The 23,056-nt window shown below is 47.9% G+C and overlaps 1 protein-coding gene across 3 annotated transcripts in view; it reads right to left on the reverse strand.

Moving 5' to 3' along the window:
- LOC147895123 (ARM repeat superfamily protein) overlaps nt 1-23,056 on the reverse strand; it is a 218,268-nt gene that overhangs the window by 176,243 nt on the left and 18,969 nt on the right. For 2 of the 3 annotated variants that reach the window (XM_087383592.1, XM_087383593.1), the window contains 2 exons: nt 21,613-21,711; nt 20,830-21,103 (listed from right to left, as the gene is read on the reverse strand). In XM_087383592.1, the coding sequence (XP_087239718.1) occupies nt 20,830-21,103; nt 21,613-21,711 (373 nt within the window). The remainder of the gene's footprint in view (nt 1-20,829; nt 21,104-21,612; nt 21,712-23,056) is intronic. The other variant, XM_087383594.1, reaches the window with a different exon arrangement.

A 23,056-nucleotide genomic window follows, 5' to 3' on the forward strand; every position in this document is an offset into this window, starting at 1 on the left:
CGAACAAGAGGCAGCAGATGCCTATTCATGCACGCATTGACAGATTCTATGTAGATGATTGGGCACTAGACAGAGGTGGATCGGTATGCATTGCTGCTGGGGTTTCCACTTCAGACCACTTTCCTGTTGTGCTGGCTATCTCAGAGCCTCACTTGAGAGGCCGGTCTACCAACATCAGGATTCCAGATGCATTGTACACAAAGGAGGACCTTACAGAGGCAGCCCTGCAAATATGGGTTTCTCATGTCGAGGGTGGGAAGCCATATCCATCACATGTAGCTGCTGCCCTTTCTGGTATTAGCAACTTCTACCTCTCAGTTACTTGTACCAGGAGACGAGATATTCTCAGACATGAGAATCATGTTCGCCAACAATTGGCAGATTTGCAGAGGGAAGAGCAGAAACGGCCTTCAGATGCTTGGATTCAGGAGCGCCTTGCTGCAGCAAGGGCTCATCAACAGATATTGCTTGATCAGAGAGCAGAGTATGCCTTTCATGCACGGCAGTCCTTCTGGATTCAGATGGGTGGTAGAGTCAATAAACACTTTTTCTCTACTCTTGGCCCTAGACATAGTAGAGAGAGTGTATCCCAGCTTATTGACTCACATGGGGTTTTACAGACAGAGCCTGATGATGTCTTACGCATAGCTTCAGATTTTTATGCCACCCTTCTTACTGCTGATCCTGAGACACAGGATAGAGAGAATGCTAGACAGGCTATTTGGCAGAGCATCCCTTTGTTGGTGAGTCCGTATATGCATGTTTTGCTCGATGCACCTTTCACCAACACAAGGTTCAGGATTGCACTTTCAGCCTTTCACAAGGGCAAGTGCCCAGGTTCGGATGGCCTCACCCCTTCTTTTTTCATTGCATTTTGGGATATGATTAGAGACTACATTACTTCAGCCCTGCAGGCCATTTGGGACTCTGGCGAGATGCCTCGGTCGCTTACAGAGGGTCTCATCCACCTTATCCCGAAAGGAGGTTGCACAAATCTTGTGTCCCAGTGGAGGCCTATCACACTTCTGGGGACTTGTTACAAGATTCTGGCTAAGGCAATCAGCCTCCGATTGCAGCCCCTTCTCCCTGATCTTATTCATGACACTCAGTCGGGATTTGTGCATGGCAGAAGCATTTTTTATAACATTCTCTCTTTCTGGGAAGCTTCAGAGTGGGCCATGCAAAGTGGCTAGAATCCAGCCATTCTACTTTTGGATTTTGAGAAAGCTTATGACAGAGTAGATTGGGGTTTTTTTAAGGGCACCCTTCTACGTTTTGGCTTTACTAATGCTTGGATCAGACGTGTTTCCTCTTTGTACAGATCAGCCCACAGCCAGGTACTTATTGGTGGGGTAAGAGGTGAGAGATTTCAGATTTCAAGATCAGTCTTTGGGCCGAGACTTCCCATCAGAAGGGAAGAGGAGATACTTGACAGTGAGTTGGCAGATGACACAGCAGTTTACTTGGATGCCACTCCACAGATGCTCACTTATTTCAGGACAGCATTGGATTTATTTTGCTTGGTGGCAAGGGCACAGATAAATTGGCATAAATCCAATGGCTTTTGGATCAGTGAAGAGGACACTCCAGTTTGGGGGCTTGACATAGGATTCACTTGGGTTCAGAGGGCTGTGCCTGTCAGGTATTTGGGCTGCCAGGTCGGCTTGGATATTTCTTCCACGCAGCAGTTTGCTCCCGTGTTGGAGAGCATCAAGAGGAAGCTCCTTTTTTGGAGCTCAGCCAAGCTGGATCTTGCCTCTAGAGTTGTGGTGGTCAACCAGGTCCTCTTGGCCACGGCCTGGTTTGTTTGTTCATGCTGGTGCCGTTCTAAGGACTGCATCATCCAGCTCAGGAGACCGATCAGAAACTTTCTTTGAAGTGGGCTTGATGGCACAGTAGATGCCTTAGCCAGGGTGGCTTAGGAGACCCTCATCCTCCCTACACAAGAAGGGGGTCTCAATATTATTGATCCAAATTTACAGTGCAGAGCTTTACTGTGCAAGATGGTGGTGCGGGGACTTATGCCAGGGCAGGAACCGTGGAAGGACTTTCTTATTAGCAGCATACAGAGGTACACACCTTCTTCAGGAGGAGATTGGATGAGCAGTATTAGGTGGATCTTCACCACAGCACACCTCATATCACCTTCGTCCCCTCTCACGGTTGCCATTCTGAAAGCTTGGGCCAGTTTCAGGAGCACTCTTCGGAGGATTCCTCCTTCCTCTCGTGAAGAGATTGATAGGCAACCCATCATGTGGAATGACAGTATTTTAGATGATCATGGCAGACCACTGGGTGCCTCACTCTACATGCAGTGGTCCAGGTGGGAGAGGGGACCTGCATCATCTATGGGGTCTTGGAAAGCTCTCCGTAGGCTTCTAGAGGAGACCAAATCAAGGTTGACAAGACATCTCAGAGGGAGTGCAGGGAGGATCTTGCAGATTGAGGCAGCCCTTCCAGAGGTTTGGGTAGACACAGATGATATGCCACTCACTCGCTCCAGTTGGGCAGGTACTTTTACGAGAGGCGGTGTTCCGCTTCAGGTTTTGGCCTTTCGAGATGCACAGGAGGATGCTTTAGTTTTTAGTGTGCAAGATGGTGGCAGATTGCTCAGGTCCACAGAGGACATCTTGCTTGAGTCTGATTTTTAGCCTATTAGGGTTGTAGGTCTTTTGGTGCACGGATCAGATTCAGAGTGGTTCCTAGACCCAGACCCCCGGCTACTCTCCACCGGGTCTTGAAGGCTTTGGCTCTATGGGGGAGTTCCCATCAGGTATTTGCAGTGGGACCCCGGAGAGTGGGAGTGGATTGACGCAGGGCATCGAGAGAAGAGCATCCCCTTCTTTTGTTAAACGGTCAATAATGCCAGGAGATTTCAGCTCAGTAGTAGAGGTTGGAGACCTTCCAGAGTTCCTCATTGGGAGACATTTGATATCACTGCGGATCTGCAGAGGTGCTCCTGAAGGAGACTCTCGAAATCCCACAGAAATAGGAAGATCACTATCTTCTTTTGGCTCTCTATCCATGGTGGGATTGCAGTGAATCTTTGGAGATCCAGGTTCGGAGCCGACCCTACTTGCCCTCGTTGCCTCTCTGCTTCGAAGACTATTCAGCATTGCTTATGGGATTGCAGACAGGCGAGGATAATTTGGATGGGGGTAGCCAGGATTTTCAGTCACTTTGCCCACCAGGATTTTCAGTCACTTTGCCCACCATTCTTTATGACATGGGGCTCAATAGCTTGGCTTTCTCTTACAGGGCCTCAGGTATTCTATGAGAGATCTGACTCCTCTCGGGCCATTTCGGTTCAACGTCATCAGATTGAGTCCTGTTCAATGGATGTGGTACCACACCTTCCTTTTACAGCTGTACATGCCTCTGTGGATACTTCTTGGGAGATTCTAGCGAGCATAGCATCCTGGCATATCTGGAGAGCCAGATGCACAGAGGCACAGAGGCTTTGGAGGGTACTCAGGTTCATCCCTCGCACACATTGACTAGTATCTGGACAGACACCGTACATACTTTGATGGCCGTATGGACGAGTATGCAGAGAGACTCCCGTGCAACCTCAGCTAGGAGGGCTTCTTTCTTCAGGGAATGGAAGGATTCTCCTTTCTTCTCTGAGACTACTACAGGGTTGAGGTGGCACTTTCAGCCTCAGCCTTGGTTGTCTTCCACCTCACTCTGAGGGGGTTTTTATTTATCCTCATGATTTCATGATGTATTCCGCTTTGAGCTTGCTCTCGCGGGTTTTTCTCTTACTTAATAGAAGTCTCTTTCTTGGGGGAAAAAAAAAAGAAAGAAGGATGGACGTTGCTTCTTCTACGAGAAACGGGGCCACACTAAGAATGATTGTCCTAAGCGCAAGAACCAAAAGCAAGCGCCTGGACCGAAGCTCCAGATGGGTCCGGGTACCAAAGCTAAGTCAAGTTTCGATGACAGGTATTTCTGTAAATGTCATTACCTGCCCACTTTCTTGTAATTGCACTTTTAATACTTCGTTATTTGGTTCCCATGATCTTTTCCGAGTTTATGGAGAAGTTAGGGACCAAAGAGTTCACATTCTCTTTGACCCGCGCAGCTCTCACAACTTTGTTAATTACAAACTTGTGCAGAAGATGGGGCTGTCCACGATACCTAGCGATCACACCTATGAGGTGCAGCTTCCAGCTGGGAAGCAGTTTTGGGATCGCAAGATTGAAGCCCTTTCTATCCGGATTCAAGAATACACAGCGGCTCTTACATGCTATGTCATGCACTTGGAGCATGTAGACTTGTTAATCGGAATAGAGTGGTTTAAAACCCACGATATTCGGATTGGATGGAAGGAAGGAAGGACCACTCTTTCTTTTTTGGATAAGTACACCCAATTTGATAATATTCCCTCTTCTCAGGGACCTATTGTATCTACGATGCAGCTTCGGAATATATTAAACACTTCTCATTATGATGTCTATCAGTGTGTTTTGATTCCGCTTTCTTCATTTGTTGTCTCTGTTAATAACAAGAACGATTTAAGTGTGTTTGAACACTGTGAATTGAGAACGTTGTTAGATGATTTCATAGATGTATTCCCTGCTCAACTGCCGGAAGGTTTACCTCCAGAACGGGCAGTAGATCATCGCATAGACTTAGTACCTGGGACTCAACCTATTAGTGTTCCACCTTATAGGATGAGCCAGCTTGAGGAGGATGAGTTAGCTTCACAGCTACAGGATTATTTGAATATGGGCTATATTCGCACAAGTAAATCACCTTGGGGAGCACCTGTCCTCTTAAGAAAGAAGAAAGATTCTACATGGAGAATGTGTATAGATTATAAACGACTGAATAAAGTGACAATTAAGAATCGATACCCTCTACCTCGTTCCGATGATCTAATAGACCGTTTGGCCAGAGCGAAGTATTTCACTAAGATTGATCTGCGTACGGGTTATCACCAAATCCGTATCTATGCTAAACACATAGATAGAACCGCATTCCGAACTAGGTATGGCCACTACGAGTTTCTTGTATTACCTTTTGGTTTGACCAATGCTCCTGCCACCTTCCAGCAAATGATGAACGATTTGTTCTGATATTTTCTGGGCAAATTCATAGTAGTGTGCTTAGATGACATCTTGGTATATAGCCGAACGCTAGAGGATCACATCGGACACCTCCGGATTGTCTTAGTTATTCTAAGACAGCATAAGCTCTATGCCAAGATGAGTAAATGTGACGTCTTTATGAAGGAGATCATTTACTTAGGGGACAAGATTTCTTCTGAAGGTATTAGCATTGATCTGGATCGTATCCAGAAGGTTTTAGAATGGCCTATCCCTCAGACTGTGAAACAACTTCGTTCTTTCCTAGGATTTACGGTATTTCTACGAAAGTCTGTGCGTGATTATTCACACATCACGGCACCCCTAACAAACATATTGAAAGGTCGTGGACGCAGGTCTACCCAACCGATCTCTTGGAATGACGCATTGAATAAGGCTTTTGAAACCTTAAAGTTAACTATCAAGGAAGCACCCGTTCTTGCATTACCCGATCCTACCCGGACTTATGTTTTAGAGGCCGATGCGAGTGATTTTGTGATCGGGGCAGCTTTATTCCAAGAGGGCAGACCTGTAGCTTTTGAGAGTAAGAAGCTAGACAACACCCAATATCATTGGCCCACACTAGAAAAAGAACTCTATGCAATCGTGTATGCACTGAAGGTTTGGAGACACTACTTGTATGGTTCGAAGTTTCTTGTATTGACCGATCATCAGTCAATCAAGTATGTGTGTGATGGGTCTGATTTGAGGGGTCGGAAAGCTAGATGGGCAGAATTAATGCAAGATTTTGATTTTGAAATACGTTATCGCAAGGGTTCGATGAATAGTGTGGCGGATGCCTTAAGTCGAGTCAAGTTTGTAAATGCTATGTCATTTATGAAAATATCCTCAAACCTATTTCAATCCTTGAGAGGGCTTTGCGCAACTGATAATCATTTCAGTTCTTATTGGCAGAGAGTCCAGGATGGGAGCTCCATGGTTGACCAGGACTCAGGGATTGTGCCACCTACGGTACAGGCGGCGGGAGGTCAGTGGATGATTAGGAATGGCTTGCTGTTCCGAAATGGAAAGATTTGTGTGCCAGATGTTCAGGAACTTCGATCCAAGATTCTCTGGGAGTGTCATGATGCTCCTAGTGCTGGACATCCAGGTATACATCGGACTCTGTCTCTTGTGAACCATACCTTTTATTGGCCTAAGATGCGTGCATTTATTGAAAACTATGTGGTGGGTTGCCGGGTTTGTCAGGTTACTAAGGCAGAACGCCTTAGAAGCGCGGGTTTATTACAGCCATTGCACATTCCAAGTAATAAATGGGAAAGTATTTCCATGGATTTTATTACTGGTTTGCCTCGAATGCGCAAGGGTCATGACTCCATTTGGGTCATAGTAGACCGTCTAACAAAAATGGCTAGATTCTTACCTACTCGAACAACTATTTCAGCTGTTCAGTTGGCTCACGAGTTTGTGGACCACTTGTTTAAGCTGTATGGTTTGCCCTCCGACATAGTCAGTGACAGGGACTCGAAGTTTACAAGTAACTTTTGGACACTTGTTTTTGAGAAGTTAGAAACTACTCTAAGTATGAGTTCCTCAGATCATGCACGATCTGATGGTAGTACAGAGAAGGTCAACCAAATGGTTGAAGATATGCTTCGGGCATATGTTTCTAAGAGACAGTCTTCATGGGAAGATTATCTACCTATGATAGAATTTGCTTATAACACTGCAAAGCATTTGAGTACTGGTTACAGTCCTTTTACGCTTATGTACGGGTTTCAACCTAAGTCACCAGTTATGGTTGGGTTAAAAGGAATCCAAAATGATGCTACAAAGAGCTTCTTGCTAGACATGCAGGACATGTTGCAGTTTGCCAAGGAGTCTATTAGACGTGCCCAAGATCGGGACAGATTTTATGCTAATAGACATCGTTCACCTAGAGAGTTCTCTGAAGGAACGATGGTATATTTGCGAATTCCCAAGGAATCCAAGAGCCTAAGTACTGGTTTGGTTCTGAAGTTATCCCCCAGATACTGTGGTCCGTTTAAGGTCATTAAAAGAATTGGACCAGATGCATATCGACTAGAATTGCCTCCTGATGTTAAAGTACATCCAGTATTTCATGTCAGTAGACTGAAAGAAGTATTGGGTGCGGATGATCAACTTGTTTCTCCTCAAGAAATAATAGAAGTTACAGATTTAACTTTTATTCCACACGAACCTAAGTGTATTCTTGAATTTCGTGAAAGACAGATTCGTAATAGAACTATCACGGAATACAAGATCAAGTGGAAGGATCATGTTGAGGAGGATGCAACATGGGAGACATTACAGAACCTCCAGCGGACATTTCCGGGTTTTTTAGCGAACTCAGGAGTGAGTTCTTAGAGGAGGGGAAGTATGTCATGTGCACGGATTGGTATCCGACATGTACTGGGTACACAAGACTAGCTCAGGTAGCCTGGGGAGGCTTAGAGCTAGGCAGGCTTGATTATCGGGTTGAGTGGCAAGGGTCTGAACCAGTTAGAGGTCTTCGCTATTTTTGGCGCTTGGGCCCCGATTCTATATAAGGGGCCCAGAGGTTTAGTTCTCAGAGAGCCGATGGGAGCAAGTTTCGTTCCTAGGTGCTAGGTGTGTTCCTAGATTGAGTCGCGAACGCGCGCCTACATCATAGCGTAGCCCAAGGCCCAGCAACAGATCCTAGGCTTCACAGCGCCACCTGGTGGTATGGGACACCAAGCTGGTTAGGATCTGGTTGGGAGTTCGTGCCAGTAGCTCAGCTCGTGGCTCGGAGGGGACATCTCTTGATTCGGGATCACATCTCGTAGATGTCACGGTTGGGTGGTGACCAGCCTGCTCAGTTTCCTCACGTTGGTATGTTCTTGTGTTTGCTTGCAGATCAGATGTTTCAGGAGTGCTGGGAACGTGTCAGCTTCCCCTCCGCACTCCCTCGACCTCCCCGCCTCCCCCTCTGTGCCCGCTCCGCTGCTTCCGCCGTCCCTATTGCTCCCGCCTCCTTGCTCCCCGCCCGCTCCTCCTGCTTCCAACTCTGCTGCCCCCCCTGCCTACTACATCCCCGCCAGCCCCGCCACCTTTGTCCAAGTGACAAAACCTTATCCTTCACTAACTGTAGTTAGTGAACTAATTGTGGTTACGGGGAAAAACCTCTAAAAAGAGAGAAAAGTGCCCCTAACCTACTTATTACATTACAGTGGTCACTGCTAGAATATAATGATAATTCTAACACCCCCCTGCAGTGCCAATGTCATGTACAAGGAAATTATCACCAAAAGGAGATAAGTTCAGGGCACTGCGAAATGCCTCAAACTTTTCACGTAGAAGTGCTTTGGTGAAGATGTTTGCAACATTGTCATGTGTTGACACATAGATCATACTGATCTCTCCTGCATGCAACTTCTCTCTGACATAGTGATAGTGAACCTCAATGTGCTTCGTGCGAGCATGAAACACAGGATTCTTTGCCACTGCTATAGCACTCTGACTATCAATGAGAATCGGAGAAGGACCCTCCAATGAAAGATGAAGATCAGCAAACAAACGACGCAGCCAAACACATTCAACTGTCGCTGTGAAAGCTGCCCTGTACTCAGCTTCACATGAGGAGGTAGCCACTGTAGATTGTTTCTTGCTCAACTAAGAAATGCAAGCATGTCCTAGAGAGAAACAATTCCCACTGGTGGACTGCGTAGTATCATAGTCTCCAGCCCAATCTAAGTCACTGTAAGCATGCATCTGCAAGTCACCCCCCCTGGGAAACATCAAGCCAAAAGACTTTGTACCTTGCAAGTAATAAAAGATGCGTTTTACAACCTGCCAATGCATAATCTTTGGGCTGTGCATATGCCTGCTCACCTGACAAACTCAAAACTGAATATCAGGTCGTGCATTGCAGAGATAAATGAGGCATCCAATAGCCTGGCTATAGAGTGTGACATCAATTGATTCACCTGCATCATGCATTGAAGCTTCAGCCCCGACTCCATGGGAGTGGACATAGGCTTGCAATCATGCATGTTGAATCTGTCCAAGACTTTTTGAACATACTTGGACTGAGACATAACAATGCCACGTTTCTCTTGAATAAACTGGATCCCCAAAAAGAAATGTAACAAGCCCAAGTCTGACATAGCAAATGTAGCTTTCAATTGGAGGAGGAAGATTCCATGAATTCTCACCTCACAAAGCTTCAGGATCTCAGGGAACAATTGCTGAACATTGATGAAGTCATTCCGGATTGAGAGATGATCACTACCACTCTGAACTCTCTTCCTGAGTCCTATTTTGGTTTCCACACCTCGCTGAATTTGTCATTGAGGGGGGGCAGCAATCCTCTCTCCTTTCACGAGTTGGTAGGACTTCTGTTGCAGGAGGAACAAACACGCAGAAATATGGCAACCCGGGCTGGCGAGCATGCTATGCTCTCCAAGTTCAAGCCCAAGGGTGAAGGGCAGCATAAGCCACATGCCAATCAGCCGATACATCAGCATAAAGCTGATTCTGGACAGCCTTCTTATAAGGCATAGGGTGATACAAAGAACCAGAAAAAGAAGGGCATCTGTCATTATTGCAAGAAGCCAGGTCATTATATTGGAGAGTGCAAGAAGCGCATAGCCAAAGAAAAGAAAAGGGATTCCGGTATGGCTGTATCAGATGCATCAGGTCTAGAGTGCCATGATGGAGGAGATGTTGCATCCAACTTGGTTGAAGAGCATTATGCCTTTTTGTCTTGCACTTCAGATTTTTCAGTGGGTAGTTCAGATACTACAGCCACTAATGATGATGACCCATATGCTTTTTTGACTTGCAGTTACGATCCTTCAAAGGATGAATGCTCTTTCAGTGTTGATGAGACACTACATACTTGGTATTTTGATAGTGGTGATTCAAAGCACATCACTTTCAAGAAAATTATGTTTGTAACTCTACATTCTTCACCCACCAAGAAGGTAACTTGTGCAAATAATTCTTCTTATTCAGTGTGTGGAGTGGGAGACATTATTCTCACATCCACTAATGGCACCGATTTCAGAACTTCAGATGTACTCTATGTGTCGGGTATAAAGAAGAATTTGCTTTCAGTGTCCTCACTCAATAGAGGAGGATTTCAGGTTGTTTTTGATGATGACAAGTGTGCAGTCAGAGACAAAGAAAATGACTATGCTTTGATGTTGTCTCGCACTTTGTATCGGGGTCTTTTTCAGCTTGATCTATATGAAAAAAGATCGATCTTGCATTATCAGTTAGCACTCCCACTGCTACGATGCAGAATGCGGAGTTATGGCATGCCAAGTATGGGCACATGAGCTATGGCAGCTTAATGACACTTCAGAGGCATGATATGGTTGATGCATTACCTCCTCTGGAGTCGCCGCCTCCTCATGCATGTGAAGGTTGCATTCTTGGCAAAATGCATAGGCTTCTCTTCAAGAAGGATGGTGCAATGAAAGCTATAAGAAAATTGCAGCTTATTCACAGTGATGTCTGCGGTCCCATGAGGACACCTGCTTTTGGGGGTTATCTCTATTTTGTTACATTCATAGATGACTTTACCAACTACACTTGGGTCTATGGTCTCAAGGCAAAATCAAAAGTGTTTATGCATTTCAAACACTTTGTGGCTATGGTTGAAAATGAGACAGGACTCAAGGTGCAGACACTTCGCACAGATCGAGGGGGGGAGTATATGTCTCATGAATTTGAGACATTTCTGAAAGAAAAACGCATTATGCATCAGCTTACAGTGAGGCTAACACCCCAACAGAATGGCATAGCTGAGCGGAAGAATCGCACCGCCATGGAAATGGATAGATGCATGCTCACAAGTAAGAAGTTGCCTCACAGGTTTTGGCTGGAAGGCCTCATGTGTGCCAACTATATTTTAAATCGGGCTCCTACAAAGGCTTTGAAGACATCACTCCCTATGAGGCATGGCATGGGAGAAAGCCTTCAGTGGACCACTTCAGAGTTTTTGGTTGTGTTGCATATGCCCACGTGCCTGTGGAGTTCAGACACAAGCTATCAGATAAGGCACTAAAATGCATTTTTGTGGGATATAGTTCACAAAGCAAAGGCTATCGTCTCTACAATCGTACTACACGCAAGAATTTTGTCAATAGAGATGTCATATTCTCTGAAATTCTGCACATACAAATGCTGAATTTCAGATTCCGTCCTCTTCAGATGATGTGTTTGAGGGGATACTTCCTATAGCATTTGGTTCCCCCGCTGAAACTCAGAATTCACAGCAACCTCCGCCAGCTCGACAAGTATAGCTTCAGCCCCCAGCTGAATTGGTACAACCTCAGGGTGTGGATGAAGTTGTCAGGCAAGAAATTCAAGAGATACCCGCAGCCAAAACAGTCTCGCATTGGTTGCTTCATACTCTCAGGAAGAGTTGGCTTGAAGCTCCATTGCCTGGCAGATTTCATAGTGCAGTAAGGCACATGGAGGGAGCTCATTCAGTTGAATCAGCTTATGCAGGTACTCTTCTTGATGAGGATTAGCCTGAGACATTTGAAGAAGCAAAAGATAATGTGCATTGGATGAATGCCATGCACGATGAGTTGTAGTCCATTCATAAAAATCAGACTTGGGATGCTGTGGATTTGCCACCAGGTAAGAAAGCCATAGGTATAGGGTGGGTTTTCAAAGTCAAAAGAAAGCCAAATGGGTCCATTGATCGGTACAAGGCAAGGCTGGTTGGAAAAGGATATGCTCAGGAAAAGGGCATAGATTATGAGGAGACTTTTGCTCCTAACATCCAGGATGACCACCATCAGGTCAGTTATAGCCATGGCTGCAAATTTGAATGGAATGTTCATCAATTGGACATTAAAACAGCTTTCCTTTATGGAGACTTGTTTGGAAGAGGTTTATGTCAAACAACCTCCGGACTTTGAAATTTCAGGTATGCAAGCTGAATAAAGCTTTGTATGGGCTGAAACAAGCCCCACGTGCATGGTATGCCAAAATTGATGCCTTTCTGACCAGCAAGGGGCTGCACAATAGTCCAACTGAGAGCACCCTCTACATCAAGAAGGATGGGGGGGATATTTTGGTCATCATTCTTTATGTAGATGACATGCTGCTCACCGGATCAAACGACGTACTGAGTCCAAGACTGTTTGCAAACTTTCAAAATGCCCTTTTACCTGCAAAATTGCAACCCATATGCAAAAGCCCCAATTCTTTGTGGGAAATTGCATACAAAAGAGGGCAAATGGTCTGAAAGCCCCAAATGTTGCACAAATTGCACTCTGCCTATAAAAGCCCCAAATTTCACTGCAAAATTGCAGTGTAATTGCAAAAGCCCCAATTTCTTGGACAACCTGCAACCCAACTGTAATGTCTGCCCACAAATACAGAATGCCCCAAATTCTCTGCATGATGTAAGCCAAACAATGCCTATCTGCAAACAATGCTTGCCAAAAAACCAATTGCTAGAGTACCTGCTAGAATAAAAGCTGCACAGAAGTGCGGATGCCAACGAAAAGTACAAGAGCTTGCAAAATGTACGGATATCCGTACTGTGTATGGATTTGCAGCAACCTGTACGGATGGTAGCTGTACGGAGTACGGACAACCAGCGCAGTCGGGTACGGAATGGTGACACGCAGTACAGAATGCTTGTGTACGGACGCCTGTGTACTGATGTCTGCGTACGGACGCCTCTGTACGGATGTGCAACACACTGACGAGCTAATCGATGGTACGAACGACATACGAGATATACGGTTCGCACATGCGAAATGCAGACAGTACGGATGACCGTATTGTTGTACGGCAGTCGTACAACGAAGGTACGACACATGTGCGGCGGTACATGATGTATGGAATGGCGATGCAGGTATGGCAGTGCAGGAGCTATACGGGTGTATGGCGAGTGTATGGACTGTACGGAATCAGTCCGTACAGATTGTACGGATGGACTGTACGGGCTGGAGCTTGCGGGAGCAGGGAGCTTGCGGGCTAGGAAGCAAAAGAGCAGAATCTGGGCTCTGATACCAAATGTTAGAGAAGAGAGTGTGAGCTAGAGAGCTGAACGTAGTGCTTGCAATAGAAGAAGTGAGTAATACAAGAAGTGGGATAGGTTTTGTCTAAGTGACAAAACCTTATGCTTCACTAACTGTAGTTAGTGAACTAACTGTGGTTAGGGAAAAAAACCTCTAAAAAGAGGGAAAAGTGCCCCTAACCTACATTGGTCACTGCTAGAATATAATAATAATTCTAACACCACCTCCATCTCTGGCCCCCGCACTCTCCACCCCTTCCACCCCTGTGTCCCCCTCCTCTCCCCCGTCGGCTCCCCCCCCCCTCTCTCCCACCTCCTCTCCCTTGCCCTCTCACCCCCTCACTTTCTCCCTCTTCGCCTTCTTGCCCTCCTTCCTCCTCCGCCTTCCGCCCTCCTTCTTCCATCTCTATCCTGCCCCCTCCTCCACCCCGCTTCGCCTCCGCCTCCCCCTTTGCCCTTTTCTTCCTCACCTTTTCTTCTTCCTCCCTGTAGCGGGAGCACTTATGCTTGTTAAGGCCAAAGAAGAACCTCGGTGGTCACCCTTGCTCTGGCCAGAGGGGCTCTATGGCAGCACCCTCGAATCCCACAGCCGTTAGTTGACAAGCAACAGGTACAGCAAGCAGTTCAGTCCCTCTAGGACAAGGCACTTGTGGGCAAAATTGTGGGCCTCACGCCTACACGGAGACAAGTGCGAGAGTGGATCCAGGCGAGCTTGGCATTAGAGGGAGACCACATCCAGGAGGTCACCATCTATGGACGAGGCGTTTTCCTCATCTAGCCGAGCTCCCCTGACTCTGCCTCATCACTTGTGGAGCAGAGCCCCATCCTCCTTGGCCCGCATCTTGTCTACCTCTTTCCATGGTATCATGGGTTCCCAGTGGAGGACATGGATACGACACATCATGTTCCACGTTTTCCGGTCACACTCCGCTTCCCAGGGCTCCCCATGGAGTATCGAACCATCCTCCCTTCCATTGGTCGGGCATTTGGCACAGTGCTCGAGTCCCCACTAGAGTCGGCCGCCTCAGTTCTAGCAGATGATGGAGTCCCCAGGATCAAGCTGGTGGTTGAGAGCCCAGAGTCCCTCCCAGAGTTGATCCTTCTCGAGACCCTAGAAGGAGGCACACTTCGCCAGAGGGTGGAGATCTCCACGTTACCATGCCAGTGCCTTCGGTGCAGACAGATGGGTCACCTTGCCAGAGATTTTTGCCCCCGTAGCCCCTCATGCACCTCTCCCCCCTCTTCCACACAGTAGGCAGAGTCAGTAGGCCCGTGTTCAACGGCCTCTCAGGCAAGAGCAGCAAGAGTCTCAGACCCCATGGGTTACCTCCTCGAAAGGGAACTAAACACAGGTTAAAAAGAAAAAGAAACCAAGCAAGCAGGCCCGCAAACGCCGTAGGCAGAGGGCCAACCGCAAGGAGAGGGACTAGGTTGACCATGAGGCCTCGAAAGAGGATCAACAAGAGCCACCTCCTCCAGCAGCAGGGGCCAATGCCCATCCAGCCGATCCTCCAGCTGCGGAGGTTCAGCCTCCGTACCCACCCTTGCAGCAGAGAAGAGTCCCAGGAGCTCCAGATGCGGCGATGGCGGAAGCCGCAGATGCTAGCCCGACGAGGGCCGCGGAGCAGCCGATCCAAAGCCCCGGCGAGCTTGATCAGCAAGGGGGGCCTCAGGTCGGCCTTTTCCCTCCTCTTCCCTCCTCCCCCCCCCACCCAAGACCCCTCCCCCCCCCCCCCACCCAAGACCCCTCTCCCTCCTCCTCTCCACTTCCCCCTCCCCCTCCAGGGTTCCCCCCGTCCCCTCCCCCCCCCTCAGCCCCCCCTTCTATGGTCACTCTCACCACCTGCCCCTCGTCCTCTGTCCCCCGCATCCCTACCCCTCCCTCTCCCGCCACCCCCCTCTTCGCTTCAGCAGCACCTTCTTCCGCTTCCACACCTCTGCCATCAGGCAAGGGAACGACGACACCCCCCTCTAGCTTACTCATCCCAGCAGCAAGTCCACTTAGAGAGGGATCTTGAGGGACGAGACTCGTCCTCCCGACCAGCAGCTCCCAACCTCCAGCCTGGGCGTCCCTTCCAGACTCATACCCTCTACCATTGGAGGTAACGCTCATGGTCCTGCAGCCCTGGAAGGGGGGTTTGATCAGTGCAGTGGGATCTCAGACACAACCCGTTTGGAGATTTTGGTTTACCTCCACAGGGATGGAGAAGTGGTCCCCAAAGGTGTTTGATGCTATTTTGGATAATCCTCTTAGCTTATGATGGATGAGTGGATGGGACCACAAGGACTAGATCTTTGGTATGCCCATGGCACGGAGGTGAACTTTCAGCTGAGCTTCACGCACGAGGAGCCGGTGTGTGGTTTGGCGACAGGAGTTATTAGATTGCCGCTGGAGGCAAAGGTGGAGCAGGCACACTTCTGGCCCCTCCAGACATGTGCGGAGCTGTTCGGGGTGGAAGCCTCCTTGATGATGAAGTGGGCACGGAAGATCGGTATTGAGCCGGTATCCACCCTAGTACGATGCCAGACAGACACTGACTACTCGCCCTCCAAACCCCCGGCAAAATCACACAAGACAGTCTTTCTAGGACAGGCACCCACTCACAGGAGAGCCTTGTTCCCGACTCCCCCGTCCTCATGAGTTGGACCATAGTGAGTTGGAACATACACGGGCTCCACGACCGTGTTCGTAGCCAGCCGCGATACCCGATAATTCGGCAGGAGTTGCAAAGGGCAGTGGTAGGGCGGGCAGTGGACATCCTTATGATTCAAAAGCACATGTTTTCAGCAGCAGCAGCAGACATCAGACAACGCCATCACCTTCTCCCAGGGAGAGGTCCAGAGGAGTGGTCTCCCACAATAGGACAGAGCAGAGGGTCTGCATCTCAATCTCACAGACTTTGGCTTTAGAGGTCTACGATCAGGGCGAGCTCCAAGACGGGCAGTTTGGATGGGAGTTCGAACGGGAGAGTCCAGGATTGGGATCCTGAACGTGTATGCCCCAGCGTGTAGACAACACCGCCCGGCTTTTTGGAGGAGGCTGTCAGAGTGTCTTCGGATGTTGACTCCTGTTGTTGGAGGGGACTTCAACAACCTAGAGTTTGGGGAAGACAAGCAGAGCGGCGCCTCTTTCTCTGACATGCCAGCAGCAGAGCGTAGTACCTGGGATCAGTTCATTTTCATGATCAGTGGCAGAGACCCGTGGAGAGAGCCAGAGTTCAGCAGTACTCCTAGCAGCCTTCTCTTCTCCTTTGGACAGAGGAGACACGATGGATTGCTCAAGAGATTAGACCGCTTCTATGTTGGGGATTGGGCATTACACAGAGGCGGATCTATCGGGATTCTGGCAGGTACAACGATGTCCGACCACTCTCTAGTGATACTTCACTTGGATCAGCCCTGCCGAGGTCTCCCCTAGAAGGGGGTCTGCATTCCAGAGGACCTCTTGCAAGGCGAGGAGATTCAATAGGTTATGGCAAAGATCTGGGAGCAGTCAAAGATGGCACCAAGTGAGGACTGGGCTGTGTGGGTGGCCGATGCGATTCAAAGGAGCAGTGTGGAGCTGCAAGCTCATGCCCTTAGACGGAGGAGGACCCTTCAGGAGCGCGAGAAGGCTTTGAGGAGAGACCTCGCCTCCATCGAGAGGCTCAATGAGCAGGACCCAGCTTCTCAGTGGCTTAGTGACAGATTTGAGAGCACTCATCTCAAGCTTCAAGACACGGAGCTATGGCAGGCTGAGTTCTCCTACCACTCCTCCCGGGCCCAATGGGTACAGCAGGGGGACACGATGACGAAGCAGTTCTTTCAAACCACTGGGCCCCGATCGACAGGCACATAGCTATAGCGTCTCCGGGACTCGCAGGGTATCATGCACACTGACCCGCAGGACATTCTTGACATGACCGCCGGGTTTTACAACGAGCTCTTTCAAACGGAGAGATGAAACCAGCTGGTCTTGTGACCCGAGAGCTAGTTTGGGATCACATTCCAACAGTAGTCTCGCGGGACTTTTGCAGCAGACTTGAGGAGCCTTTCACAAATGAGGAGCTCTGGGAAGCCCTCAAGGCTCTCCCGACGCAGAAGTGCCCGGGGGAGGATGGCTTAACTCTGGCCTTCTTCCGGAACTTCTGGGAGATTATCTCCACCCCTTTCCGTTTACCTTGCCAAGAGATTTTTGACACAGGCCTTCTCCCTCAGTCCTTGAGCAGGGGGTGGATCTGTTGGATCCTGAAAGGGGGAGATAGGTCAAATATCGAACAGTGGAGGCCGATCAATCTGCTTGATACTGCATACAAGATCCTCGCCAAGGACTTGAGTTTGCAATTACGGCCTCATCTTACCGACATCATCCATGACACACAGACTGGGTTTGTCCAGGAGTGCAGCATCCTGGACAACATCTTCACGTTCTGGGAGGAAGTGGATTGGTCCAGGGCGGAGTCCCAGTCACTGGCGGTCCTTCTCTTGGACAATTAGTTTATCAAATGGTTGAATTTCAACATATTTTGATATTAAGATCGGAAGGCTAGATTTGGAAGCATGAATATGACAATAGTTGTCTTTTTGAAAAATTGATGAAAATTGGATTTTGAAACACACTTTATTGACAAACATGAATAGAATAAAATTTTTGTTTAAAAAATGAAAAACTTTTATCAGAAAAATAAAATTTTCATCCAAAAAAAGATGAATTTTGATATGTTTAATGTTTAATGTTTACAATTAATGTTTAATGTTTACAATTACTAGAAGGCCTACGACAAGGTGGAGTGGTCTTTCCTGAAGGGCACTATGAGGAGATTGGGTTTCTCAGACAGATGGGTCAGAGGAGTTTTAGCGCTATACACAGGGAGCTCTAGCCAGATGCTTATCGGAGGACACACAGGCGAGACTTTTCCTCTCTCTCGCTCGGTCCGCCAGGGCTGCCCACTAGCTCCCTTCCTCTTCTTGTTTGTAGCGGAGGCTCTAAGCTACTATTTGAGATCACAGGTGGCGGGTCTCACAGGGTTGAGGCTCCTAATCAAACAGGAGGAGGAGCTCCTTGACTCGGAGTTTGCAAATGACATGGCCTTGTATGTTGAGGGCACCACAGCGAGTCTAGAGAGAGTCAGAGGCACCTTGGCTATCTATTGTGAGGCCTTGGGGGCATGGATCAACTGGACGAAAACCATAGGCTTCTTCATGGGCTTTGAGGAGACACGGGAGATCCGTGAGTGGGGGAGTGACTTTGGTTTCAAATGGATACCGCAAGGCCAAAGAGCGAGATACCTCGGATGCCAGGTGGGTATTGATGTCACAGCAAAGCAGCAAATTGCCCCGGTCCTTGAGAGTGTTCGGCGCAAGCTTCTCTATTGGAGCTCGGCCAAACTCTCCCTCGCAAGTCGCGCCTTAGTGGCAAACCAGGTCCTTCTTGCCACGGCCTGGTATATTGCGTCCTGCTGGTGCTTTCACAGGGGATGCATTGGGCAGCTCTGACAGTTGGTATGGAACTTCCTCTGGGCAGGTTCAGACGGCACGAGGAACACTACGGCCCGAGTAGCTTGGCAGACGGTGATCATGCCGCAGGCACTGGGAGGCTTGGGTATCATTGATCCGGAGATGCAGAGCAGGGCCCTTTTGGGCAAGTTGGTGGTTCGTGGCCTCACCCCAGGTGCAAAGCCTTGGAAGCTCCTCTTACAGCGAGGGCTTCTGAGGAACACCCCACGCACTAGGAAACAATGGCAGCCTTCACATAGATGGATCTTCTCAGAGGCCCCCCTTATGGGGAAGGGCTCCCCCTTGATGAGGATTCTTCACAGGGTTTGGCAGAGACTAGCAGGGAATCTCATCTGTGCTCCGCCCAGATGCAGAGAGGAGTTTGAGAGCCAGCCCCTTATGTGGCACCCAGAGGTCAAAGATCAGGAGGGACATATGCTCGGGCAGCGGACTCACATTGGCTGGACACAGTGGGACAGTGGTCCACCAGGGTCTTTTGGTGGCTGGAGTAGACTACCTATGGAGGCAGAGGTGAGGCTTGACGCCCTAGCGCATCTGCGAGGAGCAGGGCAACGGATAGGCAAGATCGACTTAGCCATTCCTGAGACCTCGTGGGAAGGACTTCACATTTGGAGAGACAGCAGATGATTGGGGCAGTTTTCCCGTACTGGTGTTCCCTTGAGGATATTGATGTAGCGCGGCAGCATGCTCCCCGGCTTCTTCCGTGTAGGACCTAGAGGCCTACTTCAGCCCCTCACTGGGAGCGACCATGAGATGGACGGGAGTCTTGATGGGATACAATGGCAGATGATCAGAGTGGTAGGACGCTTGGGGAAGGAGTAGCACATTGACCCTCCCAGTATCTCAGAGTAAGACGCCTCTAGATGGAGCCTTTGACTGTGGGAGGGTAGACCCCTGAGGGAGGTCCAGTGGGATCGGAGGGAGTGGTTCTCGCCCTCCATTCCTGCTTGCCTCACGCCATCCAAGCCACGTCTTGCTCCATCGCCATCGCCGCGTCGCGCTGCCCTGTCGCCAAGCAACGCCTGCAACAAAGCCTTAGTTTCCTAATGTTCAGTTAGCTAGGTTAGTTTAGGTCTAGCTAGTTAGTGGGTTGAGTTACAGATCATACTTGCGGACATCCCCTCCTTACTTAGGGTCGGAGCCCGACCAACGGGGGTCACAGTGGCCCTAGTTAGACGCAGAGCTACGACAAGGAGTTGTACCAGGACTGCACCCTTGAGGGGCGGACAGCGCTCTATTGCTGACCTCATGCCTCCACTTCCACTCCCTCATCCATCCTTATGTCCTGCTGCTCATGATGATGATGATGATGATTATGATGATGTCGATGATGATGCTGAGATTGATATATATAGTCGACTATCGACATGACTATGGTAGACTTTGGAGCATGACTAAAGCATTGCACAAAGTCGAGGCACTCTCAACCTATTTACATCCATGTTTTAGTTATTTAATCAGAAATGATTTGATGTCTTTATGGAAAGAGATCCCGGGTTGCCTTACAGCTTTATGGAGAGCCTGAGATAGTAGCCTGTGTGTTAAGTACGCCCATCTTGGGGGGAGAGAAAATCAAGGAAAACTTATTGTATTTTTGTAGTGTAGAAGGGATCTAGGTCATGCCTGTCTAGCTAGAGCACGATCTCTCTAGAAAGGCTACTATCCAAAAAGCTGCCTCCGATTGTGTTGGAAATGGGGGTGAGAAAGAAAGAAAGAAAGAAAGAAAGGTTATTAAAGTCTTCAGAAGACCGATGGGTCTATGAGACTGTGAAAAACCTGATACAATGAGCTGTGGTAGTGGAGCTACTAAACGAGCATCCACACAATGCATAATGCAAAAGATGCAAATTGGGAGTACTAATTCCTAAGTACAACTCCATGAGAAAGCTACTTGAAGACTAGCTGAGATTCGCTTCATTTTTAGCTGCAGTTGTTTACCAGGAAAACTTTATGTCATTTTTTTCACTCTCAGAGAGATCTAGACAAAACTGATTTGTCTGAAGGCAGGCTTTATCAATGATCCAGACCCAATTTCATCCCAAGGAAAAAATGCAAACATCATATACTCTTTAAAAAATCCATCACAAAGGTTTGCCCTTACTTCAGAACTAAAACAGAACCTTACAATTGCTACAGGGAGCAGAGAGCAGAGAAGGGGGGGCGGGGGGGGGGGCGCAGCTAAGAGACTAGGAACTAAGGCATTTCTGATTGACATCACTTTGATTTTTAACCTTCTTTCTCAGGCCTCACATGTTATGCAGGCGTTCCTTACAAACCATGGCAGTTCAGTATCGATCACCTCTTGAGTCAATTGCCACCTTCTCACTGAATTGACACTTGCATTGACAGTTTGATCCTCAATAACTTCCTCAGGCAAAACCGTCAGCAGCTCCAAAATGGCATTGCTGCTGGTCCCCTGTCCTTGTAATTCATATAAGCTTGCAAATAACTGCTCAAATGGCTTCTTCAATTCCTCTGATCGCAAGACCAATGCTGATAAGGCAAGACAAATCTGCGTCAAGAGCTGATACACAAACAAAAACGCGGTGCTAAGTGATCAACCAGCAAATGATAAATCAATATGACACTTTCAATGCTACCGTCAGTCAGAGTATACTTGTAACTAAAACCATACGATTACTCAATCAGAATATACCAGAACATAACTGAGGTAGTTTGGGAATGCCCCACTTATCATCCTGCCAATATTCTATGAATTTCCAAATTATGACAACGTTAAGAAGCCTTGGGTCTTTTCCATATATAAGATTGAAATCTTCCAGATGAAAATTTCATCGCCATATTTGCCCAGACACTTTCACCATAGCAGAGAAATGGATTTCAACCATTCAAAATGTTTGCATGGATTTCAAGCATCGCAAACAACAGAACCTTGGCATCAAGAATGCCTCCTGTAAAGAGCTTAAAACAAAGTTGGAAACGAAAAAGACAGGCTAAGGACTAGTACAAGATCTCAAAATGACCTTGTTAGACAGCAAGTAAAGAAAGACGGCGAGGAAGAACTTAACCAACCTGAGGAGGGCCAGTGCTAAACCTTTTTGCAGAAACAAGCAGGGCTGCTTGCAAAGCACCCCTCGAATCAGCTTGCAGATTGACTCCCTCACTCTGTATCTGTACACAAGATAACACTTTCCATCTTAGCACGAAGAGAGGGAGCAAATTCATGGGAAGAAAAGTACATATCTGTGCTTGTTTCTTAACTTAAAGAACTAAAGTTTGTGCGAGTGTATAACACAAGAAGCATCCAAGTGCAAGCACACTCAAGTGATCGTATAGAACATGAAACCAACGAAACCAAACATACTAACAAAAGAAGCAAAGGATGCCACCAAGCATAAGCTGCTAGCAGAAGTTCAAGAGACCTAAGAATCTATTTATGCTGAAGAGAATTAAAGAGAGAGAAAGAAAGAAAGAAAGAAAGAAAGTTTATCAAAGTCTTCGGACGACCGATGGGTCTATGAGATTGTGAGAAACTTGATACAACAAGCTGTAAGGGTGGAGCTAGTAAACAAGCATTAACACCCATGCTAAATGCTAAATGCTACATAGTCCCCAAAGAAAACATGCCACATAATCATAAGAACATCAATACTACATAGTCATAACATCAACATCACCATCATCATCATCGTCATCATCATATATCAACAAAATCCAAAGTCAAGTCTGTCCAATGTAGCAGTTATGAGAGCCCCCCCTAGAAGGAAGGTCATCATGGATCAGTGGCCGGTGGGGCAGTGGTGGAATGAAGTCAGAGATAGAGGGCTGTTGACTATCTATGGATGCTGTCCGGCGTTGTCTCCTGGCTGTGGCTCTGTCGGTCGTGCTCCAGCCCTGAATATGGAAGGGATGGACCCAAGCATAATCTGTGTGTCCGCCCTCTATCGGATCTGTTATGTAACTGGCTCTCTATCATAGCCATGTTGAGTGCCCACAAGATGGTGACATGTGCAGTCTGGCTAGAAAAACTCTGTAATCATACTCTGAGAAGAGGCTGCCTGCGTGTCCCATCCCTGTCTCTGTGATCTAAGTAAGCACTCTCGATGCCTGACTGCCTCATTGATAAAGGCGGCCAGACATCTCTGGTCTGGGAAAGAAAGGAAGCGAGAGAGCAATCCGAAGCTATCTCTGAAGAGACAATAGTAGAGGCCTCTAATCTCATAGTACACCGGGCACCTGAAGATGAAATGGTCCTCTGACTTGATCACCTGTAGATCACACAAGGCGCTTATGCACCTCTAACCGGGTACTCCCTTAGCTCGCCCGCTGTCAATGCAAAGTCGATGTAATGAAACCCGAAACTGCCAAATAGAGACCCTCAATGAATGGGGGAGGTGAATCTGAGTATACCCTGGAGAATCAATATAGCCCTCATCAAAAATGCGTAAGCAATGATCTCTGTAGACGCTGAGCTTCACTAAGAGCTTGTCCAGAATGAGTGTAGCTGCAGGAGGTA

The sequence above is a fragment of the Dipteris shenzhenensis genome, chromosome 13 (assembly GCF_047967505.1).
Source record: "Dipteris shenzhenensis isolate YYH24624 ecotype China chromosome 13, Dip_SZ_1.0, whole genome shotgun sequence".
Taxonomy (NCBI): domain Eukaryota; kingdom Viridiplantae; phylum Streptophyta; class Polypodiopsida; order Gleicheniales; family Dipteridaceae; genus Dipteris; species Dipteris shenzhenensis.